This window comes from Corylus avellana, chromosome ca6 (assembly GCF_901000735.1).
Source record: "Corylus avellana chromosome ca6, CavTom2PMs-1.0".
NCBI lineage: Eukaryota > Viridiplantae > Streptophyta > Magnoliopsida > Fagales > Betulaceae > Corylus > Corylus avellana.
In genome coordinates this window covers 12,645,996-12,670,605 of record NC_081546.1, presented here as the reverse complement: position 1 = coordinate 12,670,605, position 24,610 = coordinate 12,645,996, and the positions used below count along the sequence as shown (strand labels likewise).

General features: G+C 37.0%; 1 protein-coding gene and 1 non-coding gene across 2 annotated transcripts; one reads left to right on the top strand and one right to left on the bottom strand.

Moving 5' to 3' along the window:
* Positions 1-3,877: 3,877 nt before the first annotated feature.
* On the top strand, positions 3,878-22,567 carry LOC132184832 (conserved oligomeric Golgi complex subunit 3-like). The gene is made up of 25 exons (XM_059598605.1): positions 3,878-4,064; positions 4,395-4,559; positions 4,701-4,901; positions 4,989-5,033; positions 5,122-5,196; positions 5,289-5,384; positions 5,624-5,701; positions 7,166-7,251; positions 7,414-7,480; positions 7,627-7,689; positions 7,816-7,917; positions 8,132-8,236; positions 8,377-8,469; positions 9,191-9,279; positions 12,961-13,180; positions 14,069-14,155; positions 15,404-15,520; positions 15,627-15,659; positions 15,944-16,030; positions 16,124-16,186; positions 17,012-17,128; positions 17,766-17,858; positions 21,242-21,367; positions 21,684-21,784; positions 22,166-22,567. The coding sequence occupies exons 2-25, from the start codon at positions 4,470-4,472 to the stop codon at positions 22,296-22,298; spliced, it is 2,367 nt and encodes a 788-aa protein (XP_059454588.1). The 5' UTR covers positions 3,878-4,064; positions 4,395-4,469; the 3' UTR covers positions 22,299-22,567.
* A 1,858-nt stretch (positions 22,568-24,425) lies between these two features.
* TRNAI-AAU (transfer RNA isoleucine (anticodon AAU)) lies at positions 24,426-24,499 on the bottom strand. The gene has a single exon. It is a non-coding gene; the product is annotated as a tRNA-Ile (tRNA).
* Positions 24,500-24,610: the final 111 nt, after the last annotated feature.

Genomic DNA, 24,610 nt, shown 5'->3' with positions numbered 1-24,610 from the left:
CCTGCTTAGAGGTGCTAGCGGTCTATCTGGATTGAGTTAATTTGTCTAAGCTTGATTTTAGTTGTATGTCTAAGCTTTTATTTACTTCGTGTCTGTCTTGTAACCTCTCTCTGTTTTAATGGATGCCAGTTTGTTCAAAAAAAATAAAAACCCAAAATCTATGGCTTCTTCGAAAGTTTATTATGTTGAATTTGTTTTTTTGTTCTTAAAATTTTGAAAATAAAGCATATAAGCTTTTGAAAAACATGCGTTAGATAATTTGAAAAATAGAAAACAAAATTGTGAAAACATAATTGGAAAGGCATTTACTTTATCTGAAAAATTATGAGATCCCTAGTAAGAAAAATAAAGCAATGATTTGCAAGCTTTGATTTGAATATTATTTTCATGCCTAACATCCAAACAATAATTTGCTACAAGCTGGTTTGTGGCAATTTTATACAAACACATCTAATAAAGTAACATGTATCCCATAGCTATTAAAAAAATATGTACTTCTCACATGTCAAGGGATACATGTTACTTTATTATATGGGTTTGTATGAAATAGCTACAAACCAGTTTGTAGAAAATTTTTGTCTCTACCATCCTTAGGTTTTATCACGTTGTTAAATTACTGGTTATAAAAAAGGTTTAAACTTATAAGTGTTAAGCATACTGTTGATGAGCCTGCTGCCCCTACAGCAAATGTTCCACTAGTACATCACGAGTGCGGTCAAGCGCAAGCTTCAGAGAGATCGAGCACACATGTAAAGGTTAGTAACAGCTACTTACCATCCTATGTTGGCTCGAGTGCACTCATTATCACGCTCGAGCGCAGTCACAATTCTTCTGAGATATCTATTCTTACTGCATCTCCATGCTCTCTTTTTCTCTTCACCCTCACTGTCGCGCCGCTCTCTCTCTCTCTTTGCCTCTTTCTCCCTCTCTTCTCTTCATTATGTTACTCTCCCTCTCTCTCACATCTTGGGAGAGAAGCTCTCAGACCTCCACAACAAGTCCCGAAATGGCTGATTTCAAGGACAACCCGCATGAATTTTGGAGGAAGGAGACTGGTAAAGAGTGTGGGTCCTTGGAATTAGTTAGGGAGTTCTACGACGGGTTTGAGAGAAGAAGTTGAGAAGAAGTGGCTATGGGTAAGGGATGAAGCTTTGTGCTTCAATTCCTGGGGCAGTTTTACGCAAATTAAATGAAGCATTTGATTTGTTTGGGAAAAAAGCTTGTTCATGGTATGTGATGCTATTGAACTGCTCGAAACATTTGCTTCCTCCTCTTCCTGGTCTTTGAAATGCAGAGTAGTGGGATTTTTCCCAATAATTTCACATACCCATTTCTTGTTAAAGCGTGTTCCGAGCAATCTTGGTTGCTTGTGGTCCAAATGAGTCATAGCCATATCGAGAAGTTTGGGTTTTGTTCAGATATTTTTGTATTATTATTACATTATATTTCTTATTTTTCATTCAAATGTGTTGGGTCGTATCAACCCGATAAGACCTAGTTATTTTAAAAGGGCTGTATTGGGTTATCCGACTATTTTTTGTGTCGTATTCGTGTCAAATCCGTCAATCCATTTAGCTAAATGGGTCATGTTCATGTACAGGTTAATCAGGTCGCGGGTCATTATGGGTCGTAATTGTGTCGACTCACTAATCCATTTTGCCGCCCAATAGCCCTACTCGAGTGAAGCCCTCTTTTTTTTTTTTTTTTTTGTGCACTTACAAAACTAAGGTACTCTTAGTTAACGACAATACTAAAATAAGATCATCTTAACACTATTAACCAAACAAATACTATTCTAATACCCAAACTTATCTAACATAACTCTAAACCAGAATATGTCTATCCACAGAATAACAGAATCTGGGCTAAGGTGATCGTAAACACATATCCAAACAGAATAGATCTACTACTAAACCAGAATAAACATAAAGCCTTAAATGAGGATAAGTATATCCTTGCACTAGAATAGGAATAAAATAACACACACCTGGAGTGGATCTAGCTTCAAGCCAAACACCTATTGTCTTCTCCACATTCCTTTTTCAACTTCCAGCACCAACGCAACAATTCTTCTCCAAATGAACTTTCCTGCACCTTCACTTCACGCATGGTAGAATCAGACAACACCACCACACTCAACTTTCCCACAGCCTCTGCACGACATTAGATAAGAATCCTTGCAGCCAAACAAGCTTCTTCTTCTTCAAGGTAGCCAAATCGCACAGCCAAATGGCAGCACCACACACCTCCAACGGCCGCACACCTCAACACTGAAATGGTTTCCACCGCACGACGCTGTGAAGTACGGGATCGCACCTTGCGCAGCCACAACAGCTCTACGAGGACCAGCTACTGCAACCCACGGTCAAAAAACTACAGATTTTTTATTTTTGATGAATCGGTTAAACAGAGAAGGAACAAGGGAAAAACGCAAAAAAAATTAAAATTTCCAAGAAAATCGAATTGCTCTGATACCAAATGATAGGAATCCAAGGATTTCTATTGGTTAAAACTAAGAAAATATAGAAATTAAAGGGATAAATCGACCACTTCGAGGGGATCGAACCTCCAATTGATTACTTTGAGGGGATCGGGCCTCCTTAAGCAAATGTTATTTTCCTTGATTGGTTTGCCATACGGCATTTACATCTTATCTATAGGAGAAATCAAGCTAAATGTGAAATGAAATCTACCCAAGTTAAGCATGACAACTAAGAAAAAGCAACGTAGATCCTAGAAAAGCAATAACGTGCAGTAGGTATGAAAAAAAACAAGACTAAACATAGTTTTTTCATTCACTCATAATCAATGCTACACTCTGATACCATGAGAAAAACTAAACATAATTACTAAGATATGAATGAGAAGAAATTATGTGTGTATTGCTTGATGATAATCAATTTACATGATGGAGTATTTATAAAAAACATTGGGTCACATAACCGTTGTAAATTAATATTGTAATCTTCAATACATGGAAGTTGTTTACGTAGAAGGAATGTTAACATTGTTGGTTGGGAATTTTCCTTTCTCAATTGACTTATGACCGTTGCAGATATTTAGTTCCTCAACAATAAAAAGTGAAGAGGAAAGACTTTAAGATGATTATGCAGATAAAAGATATGCGATGAATATGCTGTTAGTGTTAGCGTGAGTGACTTCAACAACAGAGGCCGTAGAGAAGCTATTGAATAAGATTGGAGATGAAGCTGCTAATTCAGAGATTTTTCTTTTCCTCATTCCTGAGTTGTTGAAAAGAGACATTCCCCTACCCCTAATGGCTTAAACGGCGTCAAAAATTAAACCACAGCAAACGTTTGCTTCAAAGTTAAAAGATAACGTTTCAATTAAAATAAATCTGGATCCTTCAATTTTTTAACAAAACATCTGAACCCTTCAACTTTTTAACATCTGAACACTTCAGCACATAAGAGCATCCACATCAAGTTAGGCAAAATTTAATTAAATTTAACTTCCAAAATGCACTTTATTAGATATAGCTAGTCACTTTTTAAGACTACTAAATAGCAAACTCTCTATATATTTTTTTACTTTAATTAAATATTATTTTTTATTGTAAAACCAAACTATTTTAATAACTATGAAACTCCTTATTTTATAATCACAATTTAAGGCTAACAATTTTGACACAACCTGCAAACCCGACACAAAATTACCGAGTTTGAGTGACATGTTACACCTGCCTTTATTTATATATAATAATTTAAATATATATTAAATATTTTATATTAATTAAATATATAATAAACATCCAAAACGATGCAGTTTTGGTGTTAAACACCAAAACGGCATCGTTTTGGAGCTCTCATTTGCTCAGGAAAAAAAAACTCACGCCGCCCCTTTCTCCCTCTCTCTCTCTTGCTCTTGCTCTAATAATGTCAATGCTCAACGCTCTCTCTCAGATCTAACAGTCTCCGTTGAGTGTTAATTGTTGTCGTTGAGTTGGTTTGCTGGGCTCGGGGCTGCTATCTAAAACGACGTCGTGGGGAACTTCTACGCGATCAGCCCTCGGATGCTGATCCGCCCTCGGATGCCAATTGCAGGTTCGGTTTTTTGTTTGTTTTTACTCGGTTTGGAAATGGGAAATATGGGTTTGTTTTGTATGTTTGTTTCGAGTAAGTTTTACTTTTGTGGGGTTGTTGTGTTGGGAGAGAAAGTGTGCGTACAAGTTTGGATCGACCTGTTTCTTGCGCTTGCTGTGATCAATCTTTCAATGCTTTATCGATGCATGTGCTCATTTTGTACAATTACTAGTGCAGTCAATGTTATGGATCTCAATGATTTCTAAATTCAATCACATGCAGTTCGATAAATTCAATCAAATGTTATATTTAACATTTGATGGCTAGTTTGATAAATGGGGTTTTTTGCAGATTTTGTTAATTTTTTTGACAAAAGCTAGAAATGGCTAGTTTGAAGCGGATGCTCTAAGCCAGATCCGAGCGCAAATGGCAAGCACAAAACCAAGCCCTCCTCCTACGCTTCCGAAATCAGGAGCCATTTCTAAAGGCTACAACTTCGCCTCTACTTGGGAGCAGGTATCTGCTTTATAATAGAATTGCACTTTCTTGCTTCATGATATTCATATTTGAAATTGAAATCTTGCTTTGCTAAATTTCGATCCGTGCATTTTTGTGATCGAAACCGCTTCCTCGTTTGATTTTGCTTTGCCGGTGCAGAATGCTCCTCTGACGGAGCATCAACAAGCGGCAATCGTAGCACTATATCATGCGGTTGCGGAGCGGCCTTTTCCGCTCAATCTGGCTCAAGATCATGTATCTCACCCGGATAACGCCTTGTCCGTCTCTGTTTCCGTTAAGGACAGCTCTGTTCGAGATTCTGCTCCTACTATTCAACCATTCTTGGTCAATACAAACCAGGTATCAGATTATCGTTTGGTTCCATGATAAATGAGGCTTTCATCTAAAGCTTTTGGTTTGATTCATTGCCTTCCCTTTATGTTGTAGTTTTACAAGTGGTTTAATGATCTTGAATCGGCAATGAAGTCAGAGGTTAGTGGCAATTTCTCATTGTAGCATATTTTTCTGCATAGGATGTATGAATAACTGCTTATTTCACCTCATTCTTTTCTTTCCTTAGACAGAGGAGAAATATCAACAGTATGTAAACTCTTTAACAGAGCGCATACAGACGTGTGATGGTTTACTTGGTCAGGTTAGTCTATTTTGACATCTATTGGATTCCTAAGCTGTAATTCTTCCGTTTGGATTTGGATTTTAAAGATGCCTGAGTTCCCTTTTGTGCAGGTGGATGACACTTTACACTTCTTTGATGGACTACAGTTGGAGCATCAAGCAGTAGCTACAAAGACAAAAACTCTTCATGATGCGTGTGACCGGCTGGTGTGTTTTTCTCCCATTTCCTGTACTTTCTTGTTTGATGTTTAACTTGCCTAGAGTGTTGGCTCGATTAAATCTAAATTTCACTTCATAAGTTTACAAATCTTTTGATAGTGTTGCTGCACCCTCTGGAGGTTCAACAAAAAACATGAGCAAATACTGATTGAATTTGAAATACTGGAGGCAGTAACCTTTGTTTAATATAGTTGACTTGTTGTCTCACTTTTCTGCTCTTGTTGCAGGTAATAGAGAAGCAAAGACTGATTGAATTTGCAGAAGCACTTCACAGTAAGCTCAAGTTCTTTGAGGAATTAGAGAATGTAAGGTTTGAATGCAATCTTAACAAGATTTTCAGTTTGTTTTGATTTTTTTTGGTTAGTTGAAGAGACCCACGATAGATAACATTGCTGAAGTAATGGGAAAAGATTTGGAACATTATTTTGATATATAGCAACTAGCAGCTTCCTACTTATAAAAGTCACTCTAGCTTATCCAAACTTCTACAAGGTTAAAAGAAAAACACTACTCTAAATGTTGGATTCTTGAGTTATCTCCAAATTAGGTTGGTCATTCATGTATCTTCTGTGGCAAGATATGTAGTAGCTGCTGGCATACAATATCAATTATGAAAGCATCATCTTCATTAATTATCTATTTATTAGCAAAAATTGTGTGTCAAAGAAATTCTAGAAGGTTTTGTTCATTTAAACTAAGTATAACATCGTTTAAATTAAGTATGGCGTCCTTTGAGGTTTTCTTCTTGCAAGGAGTTCTGAGGTGATGAAGGTTCAATTCTTGTGAAAGAGTATATGTGAAGTTAGTGCTTGATCTAAGGTTATGCTCTTTTGGTTGACCATTGTTTTAAGCTGCATTCTTATTGGAAAGACTTGATTGACAGGATCTTTTTATTTATATCTAGTTGTAAGAAGTTTGGCTTTTAGTTTTTACACTTATTCGGGATGTTTTTATTTATATCTAGTTGTGATTGTTTAGGACTTGGTATATAGCATTAGTCATCTTTAATTTTGAACATCGCTGACATCCCTAACCTTGTTATTTTAGCTGACATGGATTGAGTTATATCATGTAGTGTTTGTTAGCCTCACTTGTTATTGCTGACTGACTTAATCTCAATATCAATAACATCCCTGGCCCTATTTTTTTAACTGAGTATTATTCGTAGCCGTGATCACCTGTAAAATCATATAGTCTAACTGACCATTAATTTTTGAATATTGCTAATGTCACTAACCCTGTTGTGAGCATTTATTGGTAGTTGTGATCATCTGTAAAATGATGTAGTTTTTGTTAGCCTCAACTGGTAATGCTGAACAACTTAATTTGTTAAAAATGTCTTCCTTTCTTGGTTACTTTTGGTCTGTTTCTAATGTTAATATCATTTTGAACAATCTATTTCACTGTCTCTATTTTGTAGGCGTTTTTAGTATAACAGATTCTGAGTATATCATTTTTTTATGTAGTATTTGTTTTCTTTTAGTATCAATCAAGCTTGAAGTAAATTGAATATCATCATTTGAAGTTTATTTGAACCAAATGGCTTCTCCACTTTTCATAAAGAAGGGTTAGAGGGTGAGGTTGTGGGTTGAACCTCTTATGGCTGGATGGGTTGTATTTATCTGTATGTATGGTAAACACATAAACTTTACATACTCTGTTCAGATAGAGCTATTTTACAATCTTGGTTATTTGTTTTATGTAGAGATTACATAAAAGTTATGCTGCATAAAATAGCAATTTGCAATAATGTATTGCACTATGTGCAGATCTCATCCAATTTTTATTCTCCAAATATGAATGTTGGAAATGAGAACTTTCTCCCATTGCTCAAGCGGCTTGATGATTGCATTTTGTAAGTGGATGATTTTCAAAGTAAATATTTTTCAGTAATTCTTTGATTCTGACATTACTCAGTTAAAAACAATGCAAGTTTGTTGGTGGGCCTGAGAATTATTAGTATTTGTAGGTAACGAAAAATGAGAACTCATCATTATTTGTACTCTGTGTATTTTAGGTATGTTGAAAGCAATCCACAATATGCAGAATCCAGTGTTTACTTGCTCAAGTTCCGACAACTTCAGGTACACAAGTGATTCTGATGTTAATATTTTATAAGGTGATTGATTGGGAGAAAACTAACAATTTCCATCCTTTACTATTGTGTGAAACTTCTTCTAGTATGATTTGTTTTGATGTACAATAATCTTGAAATTTTCATGTTTGACAGTCTCGAGCTTTGGGCATGATACGATCTCATGTACTTTCTGTTCTCAAAAGTGCTTTTTCTCAGGTAAAGCAATATGTACTTGAATAATTGTAACACACGCCTGTGCACACACACACACACATATATAGAGATATGTAGGTAGTTTGCAGAGGGCTCAAGACTCAGTGATATAGTCATTTCCTTTGACAGGTCCAGGCAGCAATCAGATCTAGCGGCAGCAGCAAAGCAACTGTTTCTGAAGGTGTTGAGGCATCTGTTATATATGTTCGTTTCAAAGCAGCAGCGAGTGAGGTAACCATTTTCTTTGGGTTCAAAATAAAGCTGCTATTCGAACAGCAGATTTATTACAGATTACCCACTATGGCAGTGAGTGGAGTCATGGCATTAGAAAATGCACAGTTCTTTTTAAATTCTTACTGGGATCTCTCTGATGTGGGAATCAGATGTGTCCTATAACTTGATCTTTTTTCCTGTAGAGGCAACTTAAGACATTATATTTTTGCAGCTTAAGCTAGTGCTAGAGGAAATTGAAAGCAGATCATCTAGGAAAGAATATGTTCAACTTCTTGCTGAATGCCATAGATTATATTGTGAACAACGGCTTTCCTTGGTGAGCTGATGATTGGTTGTTTTGAAAATAATCTTTATTATTTCATTGGTCCGTTGCTTTTAATCTTTTTTATTTTATTTTATTTTTATTTTTTGTTTTCCTGTTTTAATCATATGTTCCTTTGGTCTTATTCTATCCAGGTTAGGGGCATTGTGCATCAACGGATAGCTGAATTTGCGAAGAAAGAGGCATTGCCATCATTAACTAGATCAGGATGCGCATATCTAATGCAGGTAGGGTTGATTATGATAAAATAATAAAAATAGAGGTTGTAGTCAATCCCATATGTCCTTGTTGATTAAAGTGAATACTAAGAATTGCATTTTTCAAATATGGTTCCTTCGCTAATTCTATTATTCACTGGTGTCTCAGGCCTTAAAGTTTAGTGGTTGTACTCAAATCTTGGTTGGACAGAGTTTTTGCATATTTTAGATGGGTGAATGCTTATGAATTTTCTTCAAGGACTGGATTTTTAGTAATGAATCTCATATTTATATTATATTGTTATTTTATTTTCGGTCCATCTATGCAGTTGATTTGACTCTTCTTAAGCTAAAGTTGAAGCAATATTTGGTTTTTGTGACTTCGGGCCGTGTATATGGAATGGACAATTCTCATATGATTTTCTTGTCTGTATGCACTTATTAAGAAATAATAAGAAGACTCATTCACATTTTTTATGGGGGCAAAAGGGAGTAACCTTCATCAAGTCAGATGAACCTGGTTCCCACAAGTTTTCACCCTTTATTCCATAATGAATGCGAGCCCCCATGAAAAGGTGCAGCAAGGTTACCATTGAGTGACAATTAGATTGGAGTTCCTTGCTACACTTCAATATTTTCTTTTTAATTTCTTTGCTTTCTTATTTCTTTCATTTATCAATAACCATACTTGTTCGTTAGACCCCTTTCCTTTTCTTTGGGACACTTTGATTGACACTGATATAAATTGCAGGTCTGTCAGCTTGAGCACCAACTGTTTGATCATTTTTTCCCATCTTCTTCAGAGGATGTTTCAAGTTTGGCTGCATTGATAGATCCTTTGTGAGTTTTCATGCCTGCTTTGTTATAGCCTAATTTTTCTTTCTTTTTTCCCCTTTTCTTTTCCTATCATTTTATTTTCTATTCTATTGAGGTTAACATGAAATGGCCTAGGTTAGTGTTTTTACCTATGCCAAATTGCATAGCAATGAGTGAAAAGTAGTTCCCCCAAGTTCGGCAGAAGAAAAAACTTCACCTTTCTTGTGCCAAAGATGGACAAAACTCTATGGAAAAAAAATTTCCCTTTATAAGATTAGGTTTATGGGGGAAAAGTAGAAGCTTCTTTTGTCAATGTCTGTACAATGTGTACAATAGAATGTAAGGTTCTTCTTCTTCTTCTTTTATTTTATTTTTATTTTTTTAAGAAATCGAGTTATCATTAAAAATGTAAGGCGCTCTCAAGTATTCAGGAAATATACAAGAGAAAACATATAGCTAGAAGAAAAAAGAAGACGAAAATCATGAAAACTTAGGACCAAAGGAGAAATATGAGCAGCTGTCTACAAATAAAGAGTATTGAAGAAAAAAGACTTTAGCTTCTCTATTATCCTCCCGCAATCTTCAAATCCCCTATCATTTATTTTCCTCCAAATACACCATAAAAGACTAGAAGAAGACTAGAAGATACCATCTTCCACGCAGCAGCACTTTGAGTGCTATCATTAGTCCACCAACATGCATACAAGACTCCCAGTCATAGTAGCATAAATCATATTTTCCCCAAAGCCTTCATCACAATGGCAAATGCAAGGGAGATAGAGGGTTCCCTTGTCTTAGGTCATAGGAACTACTAAAAAAACCAGTGGGAGTGTTGTGCACCAAGACCAAAAAATGCTCTGAGGAAATACAATGGGCTATTCATAAACACCATTTCCCCCCAAATCTGCTCATCCTCAATATGTGCAACAGAAAATTCCAATTTTTTTTTTTTTGATAACATAGGAGAATTTTACTTAGATTAATTGCACGTCGTAAATGCATATTGTACAACAATCTTCATCGTTAATCAAACTCTTACGGGTAACTACCCCACCCACCAAAACAGAAAATCCCAATTGACATGATCATAAGCTTTTTCTAAGTCCAATTTGCCTAGAACACCCAACTTCCCAGATTTTATTCTACTATCAAGGCACTTGTGGGCAATAATAACCAGGATCTAGGATCTGCCTACCTTGGATGAAAGCATTCTACGACTTTGAGATAATCTTTCCCAACACTGTCTTTAGCTTGTTTACTAGAATCTTAGTAATAATTTTGTAAATACCACTCACCAGACTAATGGGGTGAAAGTCTTTGGGATCAGTAGCCCTTGGAATCTTCAGGATGAGGGCGATGAAGGTTGCATTCAAACTTCTTTCAAACTTACCTTTAGAATTGAATTCACAAAAGACCATAATGTTTTCTTTTAATACACTCTAGCAAGCTTGGAAGAAAGCCATGGAGAAATTGTTAGGATCCATTGCCTTGTAACCATTCATAGCTTTCACTATCTCCAACACCTCACCTTCCTCGAATTCTCTCTCCAACCAATTAGCTTTAGCCTAACTAATAGAGTCAAAAGAAAGGCCATCCAACAAAGGCCAATTTTTTTTTTTTTTTTTTTGTAATACTGTATATTATTCTTGCTGATCTCCAAATGGTTGGTAGAAATGGAGTCACCAATCAACAAGGAGCCAATGAAGTTCCTTATTCTATTTGAGTTGGCTATCTTATGATAAAATTGTGTACATTTGTCACCCTCACTCAACCATGAAGCCCTATATTTCTTCCTCCAACTCACTTCCTCCAAGAGGGTGGAATGCTCTAACTCATTCAATGCTTCTGCCTTTTTCATTCTCTCCTCATTACCTAAAGGTCCCTTCTTCAATGATATCAAAAGCATATAGCTTTTCTAGAAGGATATTTCTTCCTCCCTACATTGCTAAACAATTCCTCATTCCATTTATTTAAATCAACTTTCCAAGCCTTGAGCTTGTGGGCCACAATGAAGCTTGGAAAGCCATGAAAGTGGGTAGGAGTCCCACCACTTTTTTCACCCTATCCACAAAACCCTCAGACTTAAGCCAAATGTTTTCAAATTTAGAGTACCTAATACCCCTTTGAAAGTCACCACCGTCAAGGAGGACCAGAAAATGATGAGCACAGCTTAGGAAGCCTTCTTTGGGTCACACCAGGAAACTGAGCATCCATTTACACTGTCTTGGTTGTGAAGGATCTTTGATCACTCTCCTATTGGGTCCAGTAGGCAATACCTATGTTCTGTGATACTTGCTGTGTTGGAGTGGACATATGATTGCCATTGTGCAATGATTTGAAAAGCTGTTTCCCTCCCTTTTTCTTTATAAAAGTGTGTGTTATTGCAAGGATACCTTGCTAGTTTTGGTGTACTGTAAAGGTGCAACATCCTTCTGAATCTCAAGATTGTGTTAGAGGGTATGCCTTTATAAGATGATTATGGAGGCTAGTTTGTGCTTCCCTTGTGTTATGCTGTAAGTCAATGCTGTAAGTCAATCCATGTAGAAGCCTCCCCTAGTTAGATATTTTTGGGATTTGTGCTCATTGTGGATGTTTAACTTTAGTTGTTCTATGAGGGGTGATGCCATAAAGGAAAACTCATGTTTTGATTGGGAAGTCTAGAGAAGTTATGGGTAGTTGTTTATTTGGGGAACTCGCCCTTGGAGTTCAATACTAATAAGGGAGACCATCAAGTAATCCTTGTACATTTTAAATTTTGGGTTTTCATGGAAACCAGGAAATAGAGGGTCTATTACCCCCTTTAAAAAAATTTGTTCGCTTCTCAAACGCCGAAAACTCTTATTAAATATCAATTATCCAAACAAATTTTCAAATGTCACTCCCACCCAATACACACATTTCAAAACAATGCACAAAACCCTTTTTAGAAAACACAACACCTTTTTTCATAAGATACTTCTAAAAAATAAAACCGGCCAGGAGCTTTTGGGGGCCTGTGGCGACCACCAAGAAGTTCAGGTGGCCTTTCGGCGGCTGCCCGGAACTCTCAGTGGCCAGCAGTAGTTTCCCGATCCGGTGGCCCACGGTGGCTGCTAGTGCTGTTTGGCACTGACACTGGTGGCTGCACAACCCTAGAGTGTAAATTGCAAGTTTTTATTTTTATTTTGGGGGAATATTCTTCAATTTTTTAGTTTTCAAAAACACTTATCAAAATTTTACCAATCGAATTTTCATTTGTGGACACCATTTGCAAAACTTTTTTCAAATGTGGCCCCCACCAAATGAATTTTTAATTTTTACCTTTTTCAAAACCCAAAGCACTGCTCTAAACTGTACCAAACCGACCCATAATTTTCTAGGTTTGTATGGCAACGCTTTGGAAAACTCTTTTCAAAAGCTTTACCAACCAAACCCACTTCTTTTTTTCTTTTTCTTTTTGGCCTTTCATGTGTTCAAGGGTGATCACCTTTATATATATGTTCTTTCTTCCTAATTTGTCCCTGAGAATTGAAGTGTTAGATAACCTTTGGAAAGTTTTCTGGCATGTAAAATTCTTTTATTTTTTCCCCTTAGAAATTCCATTAATGATTTCTGTACTCTCGAGCTTTTTGTTTGATGTCGAAGGTATTCAATGAAGATTTTGTTTGTTTATTCTTATCATAAGGTTATATGAAATTCTTATGACAATGATAACTGATTCTGCAGGTCTACATATTTGTATGATACACTCCGCCCAAAACTTATTCATGAAACAAATATCGATTTTCTGTGTGAACTTGTTGATATCCTCACAGTTGAAGTTTTGGGAGAACAACTAAATAGGCGGAGTGAATCGTTAGCTGGGCTACGCCCTACATTACAAAGAATTCTAGCGGATGTTCATGAGAGGTTGACTTTTCGTGCTCGAACACATATTAGTGATGAGGTGCTTTTAATTCTTCATTTGTTGTTCATATTAATTCTTCAATGTATACACCTGCCATTTTTAAAAAAAATTCAAAATATTCCTGGTTGACTGGGTTTCAAAGCTTGTTCACTGATTTTGGTGCATTTATTTTCTATTACTATGAAGTAGAAGAAAGTAGATATGCTTCATTTATCCATTTATTTTCTTGTTTTATTTTTTACTATAAGTAGATATACTATAAACCCCTAGGGATAGTTAAATTGGCTGGAACCACGCCTGATGAAGTGGGGGTTACTAGTTTGAATCTCCCATTCTCCCTCCCATCGGGGCCAATTACTTGTAAAAAAAAAAAAAACTTCTACTATGATGTGGTACTAAAAATGAGTAGTCTTTTCATTTAACTGAGTATGAGGATCATGTTAGACCATTGAGATGCCATTTTTTGAGGCTATTGTTGGGGGAACAAATGGAAATGGGAAACTTGATTCCTTTCTGTATGATCATTATGGTAAACTGAAAACTGTTGACCTCTTTGATGTATTTTAGAAAAATACATTTTTCTTTGTTTTCTGCCTGGGAAATTACTGACTCAAGATTGATTACAAAGAGAATCACAATGCTATGCTACTATGTATGAATGAGTTTGCAGACTACATGTCTAGAAACCATAAATGTGCTTGTGGAGGGACCAGAATGATGGTATTAGTTTTCTGAAGTTGCCATGTCACTGGATGATTGTGACTTCCAATTTTTTTTTTTTTTTTTTTTTTTTTTTGTGAAATGCCCAAAAGGCTAAAACCTCTCCAGAGTTGCACCCCCCCCTTCCTTTCCACCCGCCCCCAAAAACAAATGATTGGGGCACTGTGAGGTAGCTGCTATACTAAGATCTTGTTGCTTCTTATGTAGATAGCGAACTATATGCCTTCTGATGAAGACTTGGATTACCCTGCGAAGCTGGAACAATCTATTGAGAATAATTCAGAAACTTCTGCTGTATGTGCGTTACACTGCTTCCTGTTTTAGCTTATACTAAGAAATGTGACTTTAATACTTATGTTGCTTGGTAAAGATTCATTTGTGTAGTTCTGTTGTACTGCATATCAATATGCGACTCCTTACTAATTTGGAGGATCTAATCTAATAATTTTAACTTTCATTTATTTCACACACACACGTCCAACTTGCAGGATTGTTAGACCTACAGATGTGGTTGAAGCGCGCGCACACACACACAGATATATATATATATACTTCATTCACTGAAGTCTAAACTACGGCGTAAGTTGGACACCTGTTGATGTCCAACTTGCAGGATTGTTAGACCTACAGATGTGGTTGAAGCTGATCTGATGTAGGACGATATTTACCTTTATTTTCGGTAAAAATGAAAATAAAGAAAATATCAACAATTATATTGGAGCAACGCTACTTGATCAGAATTTTATCTGTTCTTAGGCAATGAAAGTACAAAATGAAAAATTGTCACGATTTTCGCTGATTATCAATTTTTATATTAGGATTTTATTTTTATTTTATTAGGATTTTATTTCCTTATTAGGGTTAGATTTGCTTTAATTATTTTCATTTTCTTATTAGGATTAGGTTTACTATTATTACTAGGATTATGTTTACTTTCCTACTAAGATTAGATTTACTTTCTCTATTAGGATTAGATTTACTTTGTCTACTAAAAGTAAGTTTACTTTCTCTACAAGTATTTCTCTTCTATAAATAGGCTAGCTTATTATGTAAAATAAAAACTAATTGAATTATTATCAAATCAGAGAATTCTCTTTCAAATACTTTGCTGAGTTTTATCTTTCTTTTAGCCTGCGGACTTGTTTTTATCTTTTTGGGTAGAAGACGAAGACGCTTCTCCTTACAGTATCAAAGACGATGCTATTTGATTAGTTACCTTAGTCTTCCGCTACGTCATGATCATTCTCTCCGTTGGTTGTGGTTTGAGTGGAAATGTGTGTGTACACACACACTTACTTTATTCACTGAAGTCTGAACGACAATGTAAGTTGGACACCTGGTGTCCAACTTGCAGGAATGTTAAGTCTTGCAGATGTGGTTGAAGCTACTCGTTCTCTCTATTGGTTGTGGTCCGAGTGGAGAGATGTGTGCTATGCCACTTGTGGATCATCTATTCACTTTTTAACTCCCTGATATAAAAGCTTAAATCCTTCTTGAATAACATTCTTGCATATTTATTCCTGCTTGTTTATCAAATTTTAGGCTGAGGAAAACCCTGATGTATATAAAACTTGGTATCCACCGCTGGAGAAAACTCTTTCGTGTCTTTCAAAGTTGTACCACCGCTTAGAAGCAGCAGTTTTCACTGGTTTAGCACAGGTATTTTAATCTTTGGATTGTAAATTTTGCTATGCAAGTCATCTTGTGGATTTCATTTCTTGTTTATTTTGTTTAAAATTTGGCTTTTTGGATTTTTTTTTATCAGGAAGCAGTAGAAGTTTGCTCCATATCTATCCAAGTGAGTAGTGAAAGAAACAATTATCTATTCTGTAGAATGCAATACTGGGAAGTCCTTTGTGCGTTAGTGCCATGTAACATACAATATTTATGATGTTATCCATACCAGTTGAAAATCAGGTGGTTCTTAAATTACTGTGTTATCTTTGGAAAGAAGGGATTATTTCCTTCATAGGTTGACCTACTTTTAATGATTTTTTATTCAAGCGGGTCAACAAAAAACCACATTTTGTATAGCAGTTTGCTATGAGTTTTGTAATTTGTGCTTCCTGCTATCTGCTACAGAAAGCAAGCAAACTTATTGTAAAGAGATCATCACCAATGGATGGGCAGCTCTTCCTTATAAAGTATCTGCTTATTTTAAGGGAGCAGGTGATCTCTATTTTCTCTCCTTTTTGTTTCCCTGGTTGTTATTCTATTAGACAATATTATTTAAGGGATTACTGATAACTTGTGGTCTTCCAGATTGCACCTTTTGATATTGAATTTTCAGTTACACATAAGGAACTTGATTTCTCCCATTTGCTGGTAAGTATCTCTGAGGCTAAAGCTCTCCTTTAGTTGAGATCATAATATAGTGTTTTTTGTATCTGCATCTGAATAAATCACATGCTTGAGCACTACATCTGTTAAGCCTTTTTTTTTCTTCCCTGTTTTACCATTTTTGCATTGTGAATAAATTGCATGTTCTTGTGGAATATAATTTAACTTGATGATCTTAGACTTCCATGATTCTTGTCCATTATGCGTGTTGGAGTTATTTGTTAGAGGATTAGTAAACTCAAGTCATTTGGTTCTACTGGGATTGAACCTCAAATCCGGTCTGGACTTTCTTCATTTTGTTTAGCTTCTACAAGTTTTGAGTACTTTTACTTTGTAAAGGTCAAACAGAAATCAAAAAGGCTGTAGCAGGGCGCTGCAATCTATTCTGTTGATTCTTGAATAGATTTTTATGTATTAGAAGGGAAAAAAGTGGTTGAGTTCTTAGCTTAATAGTTTGGTCTCCAGTCCTATTTGGATGCTTTTTTCCAGAGGTAATATACCAGAAAATAATCTCTTAAATTCCCTAAAGTAACATTTACATAGAATAATTAAGCTGAGATGGCATAAAAAGGTTGCAAGTATTAAATAATCATCCTTCAAAGTGTTGTAGGATTATTTTCTGAAATGTGGTGCATTAAAGGTTAAAAAAGAAAAAGAAAAAGAAAAAGAACCTTTTTGATCATAGAGTTCTCTGGGTAATATTTCTTCCACCGTTTAGGTTTGTCATTTGATCAGATTTTTTCCTAATTAGAGAAGTTCTATTACCTTTTACTTCACTGGATTCTTATTTTGGTTTAATTCTACTGTCAGGAACATTTAAGACGTATACTTAGAGGTCAAGCCTCTTTATTTGACTGGTCAAGATCAACTTCGTTGGCAAGGAGTTTGTCTCCCCGAGTTTTGGAAAGTCAAATAGATGCCAAGAAGGTTTGTGATTTTGCCTTGCAACACAATCTTTATATTAGTTGTTTATACAGCATATTTCTTGGTTGTCATTTTGACGGCATGTGGTACTTCCACTCCCATGGTTTGTTTGGAAGGCAAGAGAATAAATTGTGTTCCTGAGAACAAAGGTCATTGAAGTGTACTTCATAATGAAGACATAGAACTTATATTCTTAACTCATTCAATTAAATTTCTATTTATAATTTCATTGATCCTTTGCGATGACTTTTAGCTTTTAATTAATATACTATCACACTTGATGGTGATACTGATTATACTTTCTGCAAAAGCTTTGGTTACTGAAACCTGTTGGTGCCATTAATTTGCGCATCTTTAATTTATCAGTTGGTTACCTATTATGTGCTGTAGATATTGACTATGCTATCACTGACTTATGATTTTATGTGACCATGGTGATTGGTTAGTTTCTCTTTCAATTATGATACCAACTGCTCCAACTAATGCTTTTAGAGAATAACGGAATTTCTGTGGGGCTGATTGTCATTTTTATTTCATGTTTGGTTGATACTGTTATATTTGTTGGAACTATTTCTTTGTGTTGCTATTTTCCTTACTTCCGGGTAACTCTAAAATGTTGCGGGTACTCATTGATTTGCAGGAACTTGAGAAAAGCCTAAAAGCAACTTGTGAGGAGTTCATTATGTCAGTCACTAAGCTAGTTGTGGATCCTATGCTTTCATTTGTTACCAAGGTTTGTCTATTTCCTCATTAGGTATGTTGTTAAGCTGGCTTCAAAATATAATGCTGAAAACTTCACTAGTTAGCAAATTGAGAGACCAGACCCTAGATATTTTGGCTGGTCATTTTTTACACGACATGAGAACCCAACACAAAATTTGCAGATTATGGTTGAAGAGTTTGATCCGTTTAATTAAATGGGTCCGGATAGGGTTGACTTATTAATCTTATACCCATACCTTTACACAACTTGAACCTAACACGCGACACTTAGGGTTGACAATTTTTAACACAATCTATGAACTCGACATGAACTCGATACGAAATTAGCAGGATTGAGTTCAAGGCTCTGACCTGTTTAATTAAATAGGTTGGGCTAGGGTTGACCTATGCCTTGACACGACTTGAAGCGAACACGAATGCCACCCCTACTGAATATTAAGTATGAAGGCAGTTAAAAATCAAAGTGTCTTGTGATATAGGGGAAGGTCCACCTAATGTGCGTGTATCCAAAGAAGTAGAAGTGAGAAAATTTACTTCAAAAAAAAAAAAAAAAAAACTGATGTGACTTGGCTTATTCCCGAGGAAAGACATGAGAAAATTTACATTGTTATGGAATAGAACACCTTGCCCCTCTTCAATTCCAATTTTTTTTTTTTTTTTGGGTACTTCTAAGATGACTTCATAGAAGTCTACAAATTATGCACAAAAGTATCATAAAAACCAGTTCCACTATATGATTTCTAATATTAAGGTGCAAGTTTACTGTCTAACCATTATAATTAGTAAGCATTTCCATGAATTGAGATTAATTAGAAATGCTCTGTTCTCTCTGTTCAAAATTTTGAAATTTTGAACAGGATAAGATTTGCTAGCGGTGGCACGGCTGGTGCTGCACGCTAGGGTTCGGCGTGCTTGTTATGGAACGCAGCTTCTTTTTTAAAGCTAAAACCTTCTGCCTTTCGGCAAAGGTTGGGTGTCCTAACCTTCGTCTGGAGGAAAGGAGAAAAGGATTCGTGGGGTATATTTTCGCGAGCATTCAGTGTTCGTCGTGGTTGGTGGATGCGGTGGAAGCGGCGATTCAAGCTCAGGTGAAGGAAGAAATCGCCAAATCTTACCGTGAGGGTGATAAGGCCACGATGGTCCACCGGGGAGGTAATAAGTCCGGAAGGTTCTTGGAGGTGTCGGTGTTGGCTGAGGGTGGTCGCAAGGGAGTCATTTGGCTTCCGGAGGGACGCTTTGTGAGGGGCTAGCGGCGTTTTGCGGGAGAGCTTCGGCAACTGTTGGCGGCCCAGTTCAAGTTGTCTGGTACAGCGGAGCATGGGGTTCCATCTTTGGTGGGGCTTCTCATGGATGCTCTTTCTTCGGGGGTCAATTCCGGGAGGTCTTTTGTGGATGTCCTTCGATCTACTCTGGGCGTAGAGGCGAGAGCAGTAGACTACAAGGTGAATCGGAGTATGACGGTCTTGGGTTGCATTCTGCCGTGGATTGCTCTGCGTTGGAGTGCTTGCCTACTCTGGCAGTGGCGGCTGGGTCTGTGAGTTCGAGGAAGAAGAAGAAGGGTAAGATCAGTATTAGTGGGTTGTTGAGGCTTCTAGTGCAAATCCAACGTAAGTTGGACCGGGTCCGTGCTGGGGTTGCCTCGAAGCCTAATCGCAGGAGGAAAAGGGTTCGTATTTTGGGCATAACCAATTCTGTTTTGGGTTGCGTTTCCGGATCGGTCTTTGAAACAGGGTCGGGTCAAAACTCGGATCCGGGTCAAAACTCGGATCCAGGTCAAAACTCGGTTCCGGGTTCGGAGCTGGTTCGAATCTAGAATTTGTCTCGAATTCATTGCCTTTGGAGCCTCTTTCTGCTGTTGCATCGCTTTTGGTGCCTTCTCCGGGGCTTCCTCTGGGCTCTGAAGTTGCTTTGGAGCCATTGGCTTGGTCTTCTTTGAGTTTGCAGGTTACGGGTTTGGATTCTGGCGATGGGTCTTCCCTGGCGGAGTTCTCTCTCTCTTCGGTGCGAGTTCTGGGCGAGAATGCTGGGTCTGCCAATGATGGGTCTTCTCAGGGGGCTGCTCTATTGTCGGATCCTGGTTTTTCTGTCCCTTCTGCGAAGGATTTACTGGCGAGCCCTTTGCGCAGGGACTGGGAGGATTATTTTTCTTTGGTGCTTGAAAGCCCGCCTGGGTGCGCCGGTGTTTTTGGAGCTTTCTGATTCGGTGCGTCTTTCTGTTCTCAAAGAGGCTTTCTCTGTTCCTTGGGAGGTGAACTTTTCGGCGAGCCCTCTTTGCAGGAATAAGGAGGTTCCTTTTTCTGGGGGGGAGGAAACTCAGGTTGTTCATCCTTCTTCTCCGGCGAAAGGTTTGATTCATCGTGGGTTTTTTGGTCCTAGAGTTGTCTCTCCCTCTCCGGTGGTGTTGAAGGAGTCATCCTTGTCTTCTAAGGGAAAGGACCCTATTCCGGAAGTCTCTCCCGCTTTGCTGATGGAGGTTCATGTAGGCTCTACTGTCTCGCCTACCTTTGGGGTGGATGAGCTGGGTCTTCATTTCCCTGCTGCGGCCTCTTTGCTCTCGTCTCAGGTCTGCACTTCTCTCTCGACTACCCTTTCCGGTGGGGCGGCTGAGATGGGTAGGAGTCTTAGCCGTCCTTTTTCTCACATGATAGAGAGTGGTACTCCAATTTATTCCTTTGTTTTCACGTCCCAACTGTGGTATTCCCGGAGGGTGAAGGAAAAAGTTGCAAAGCAGCTGCATAAGAACAAGTTCTTGCTTGCCGAGGTTGTGGTTGATACTTTGGTGGAAGGGGAGGAGGGTTATTCCGATAGGGTGCTTGATGTGATGAACCTCGCTCCTGTTGTTGGGTTGTCTTGGGGAGGTGAAGACAAAAAACTTTGGGACCTTTTTTCCGACATTGATAAGAGGGAGCCCGTGGTTGAAGCTTCTGCTCCTATGGTTAAGGGGATGAGGGAGCTCAAAAATCTGGATTGCTCCATCTTTCCGGTGAAGGGCCAGCATTGGCGGGGATTTTTGGGGTTGAAAAATGCTTTTTCCTTTTCCCCTAAGGTGCACTAGGATTCCCCCTAAGGTGCCCTAGGGTTTTTCTTGGGTGTTTGGTTGGGTTCCTTGTATACTTTCTTGTCTTCTTAGAGGTTTTTCTGGGTTTTTGGTTTGTTAGAGTGTTTAGTTGGGTTCCTTTGTATACTTTATTGTGTACTTAAGAGGCGCTTTGCGCTTTTTTGATATATACTACATTACTTATCAAAAAAAAAAAAAAAAAAAAAATTAGTAATAAGTCGAACATCAGACATTTAAATTCTCTCATATATTACCTATAACCTGTTTTCCATTTATTGCTTATGAAAAAGAATATCTCTCATATAGAATGTAAATGTTACCAATTTGTTTTGTAGGTGACAGCTGTGAAATTTGCTCTATCCTCGGGCAATCAGAATCAAAAGCTAGATTCGGTTATGGCCAAACCGCTTAAGGATCAAGCTTTTGCTACTCCAGATAAGGTGGCTGAACTTGTTCAGAAGGTATGTCATGAAGTTTTATTGATTTATGACATCTCAATAAAAAAAAGCTATTTGTTGATTTTAGGTAAGCGAGGAACATTCTCTAAATTGATTTCCCATTTTCTCTTTTCCAATGCAAACTATATTAAACGTGAGAGTGTTGCATGATAAATTCTTTTCAACCATGTACATGCACGTGATAGATCTCGAATGAAAGGATTTGGCCTAACATGTTTCATTTCCAGGGTCATTTTGTTTGGTATCCAAATGGACATTGTCCAAGTCATGTTTAAGATGTTCGAGGCTCACTTGTGTTGACTCTGTATTATTGGAACAGGTAAGCGCTGCTATACAGCAAGAGTTGCCGCCAGTTATGGCAAAGATGAAGCTTTATCTGCAGAACCCATCAACACGAACAATACTTTTCAAACCAATAAAGTAAGTTTATTGATTCATGTTGTCGTTCTTTCCTGGGTTATTTTAAACATCTGTCAACCCTATATATATGCTTTGATTATTTGCTCCCAACCTGAAGTTGATTAGGAATGATGAAATTTTTATTATTTTTTTTAAAAATTATCCTGGAAGGCTATCTGGGAAGATACCCACATATGATTAAATCCTATAATCATTGTAATTGCATTCTTTTTATACATATCTTCGGGTGAATAAAATATGTACCATAAGCATCATTTGACTATTTATTTATTAATCCATGAAATATGACCGTCCAATTTTGTATCTGTGATTCTGTTCAATTGAATTGAACAATTTATCATAATCTAACGCTTTTCCCCCCTTTTATTTGGGTGAATACAGGACAAACATCGTGGAATCCCATGTACAGGTACAATCCATGTTAAAAGCAGAATACTCCCCTGAAGAGATACAAAACATCATCAATATGGTGTCTATACAGGATCTGCAAGCACAACTTGATAATCTCCTGTAAGGTAAACTTGCAATGCCTGTTGAATTACTTAATACCAAATCTTCCATTAATCAGATGATCTTGACATACAGCGGGGCATTAGGTTCGCCACTATGGATTCTTGACGTTGTTGATAGGTTTATAGGAAATTAAAATGTTCATTATCTCCATCAAAATAGTTAACTCCTTATAGCCAATGTTGCTTTTGATAATACTCGCATGATGGAATCTGATTAAATTCGACTGCTTTGAGTCTATTCACATTTTATAAAGATTCAATTTTATGTCAAGGCCTTCAAAATAGTAAATATAATTTTAATAGAAAAGGAAAAACTAATTCTTCTGTTTAACTGGCATACAGTTATGTTGACATACCAATCTACCAATATGAAACTCAATAGGATAAGGGTATGTTTGGTACGATTTGCTGCAAAAATAGCTACTGAAGGACACGCATTTAAATGTATCTGCCTCTTGCCTTTGTGCAATTAGGCATTGTCTATGTATTTCTCTTTAACGGTTATGTTTGATACGCAAAATGGTTATTACATTAGGGAGAAAAAAAAAAAAAGCCAGAATGCTTAATAAAGTAGCCTTGGTATTAAAGTATGTATATACTCGTAACACTTAGAATAGCCATTTTTCACGACTATTCCGAGGTTTTATTTCACATTTTTTCATTTTCAATAAAAGTAATCTTTTTTTTTTATTATTATTATTTTTTTTATAACTGGAATAATCATTTTGGGTGCCAATCGCAACCTAATGGGATTTTTGATTTTTAAAACTAATAGGATTTTTGTCATGTACGAAAAGTCACATAAAATGTTGTCACGTGTACATTCTTGGTATATCAACATCTCTTTAAAAAAATCACAAAAAGGAAAAGGAATGTGATGATTAGAGAAAGTCTCTTTTGAACGTGGTGGTAGGGATTCACCGGTGACTTCCTTCACTCTTGCAAATGTGATTTGCGAAGAACTCTCTTATCTTTGCAACCATCTCCTCCCCATCCAGTGGAGGCAGATGTGAGGATGGAAAAGTGAAGCAAGCCACCCTCCTCCGAGAAGAACTCTCCTATCTTTGCGACCATCTCCTCCCATCCTGTGGAGGCAGTTGTGGCCCTGCGGGGATGGAAAAGTAAAGCAGGCCACTCCCCCATCCAACCTACCTTATGGCAGGTTTAGGGGGAACCCTCCTTGAGAAGGTGGTGGGGCTCCTTGAACCTCCCAAGATGGTGGGTTGTGGGGAACTCCACCCCTAAACCACCCTTGTGACTTATACCCTTTCCCCAACTAACATGGGAGAGGCTATGAATAAGTATAATTGTAATATAAGTAGAAGTATCAAGAAGAACATACCACAAGGAGAATAAAGCCGTTATATGCATTATGCAACCGGTTTTTCAAATGAAAAGAATAAAAAAAAATACCTGTAATTCTTTTTATTTTCTGGGACATACCAAAAAGAAAAGAAAAGCTAGTTTCAACATTTTGAGCAGTACTAAGTAGATACGAATTGAACATACAACTTAGGATAGGGATGGAGTCTGCTTAGGCAGACGCTATCAAAACACTAGTTGCTTGCTTTATTTTTTTTTAAAAATTTAGGGAACCAAACTACTTTTTGTTTCTCTATTCAAATAAGCTCAACAATCACTTCCCTTAGCTTTGTCGTTTTTCTGTAATATTTAAATATTCTTTCAAATAAATGCTGAGAGATAGAGGGAGAAAATGAAAAGTGTAAAACCCTGCTCTAAGTGGTATGATATTGTCCGCTTTGGGCTTTAGCCCGTACGATTTTGTTATTGGATTATCCCAAAAGGCGTCGAATCATTTAGAGATAGCATGCATTATATTAATAAGTACATCTCATTTCTCACACCCAGCAAATATCGGACGCAAAAAAAAAAAAAAAAAAAAACCATTTAAATAATCTGTTCAAATAAATGCCAGAGAGGGAAGAGGGGGAAAAAAATAAAGTTAAAAAAATTAAATAAAGTTTTTCCTCTACTGTAAAAAACAAAGACCCGTTGTTTAATGCTCTTATGGTGAAAGATTGCCCTGATTCAAAAGAAAAAAATGTATTAATTGGTGTCAAGAACCGTGAATGCGGTTGAGCAGAGCCTTTTAAGGGTAAAGTAGAGAATGGCCCATGCAGGTCTCGAACCTGCGACCTTCGCGTTATTAGCACGACGCTCTAACCAACTGAGCTAATAGGCCAGATGCAAAACTTTCTACCGTTTTGTTATAACTCTAAGCAAATATCAATGTAAGCTTTTGTTTTTCGGATTGCCATGTATATGCTTTCAAAAAAAAAAAAAAAAAAAAAAA

Bases quoted from the DNA above. Each gene is read 5' to 3' on its own strand.
- LOC132184832 (XM_059598605.1), top strand. From the start codon at position 4,470: ATGGCAAGCACAAAACCAAGCCCTCCTCCTACGCTTCCGAAATCAGGA. The intron at 7,918-8,131 runs GTAACCATTTTC...ATATTTTTGCAG, and splicing joins TCAAAGCAGCAGCGAGTGAG to CTTAAGCTAGTGCTAGAGGA. The intron at 15,521-15,626 runs GTATTTTAATCT...TTTTTTTATCAG, and splicing joins TTTTCACTGGTTTAGCACAG to GAAGCAGTAGAAGTTTGCTC.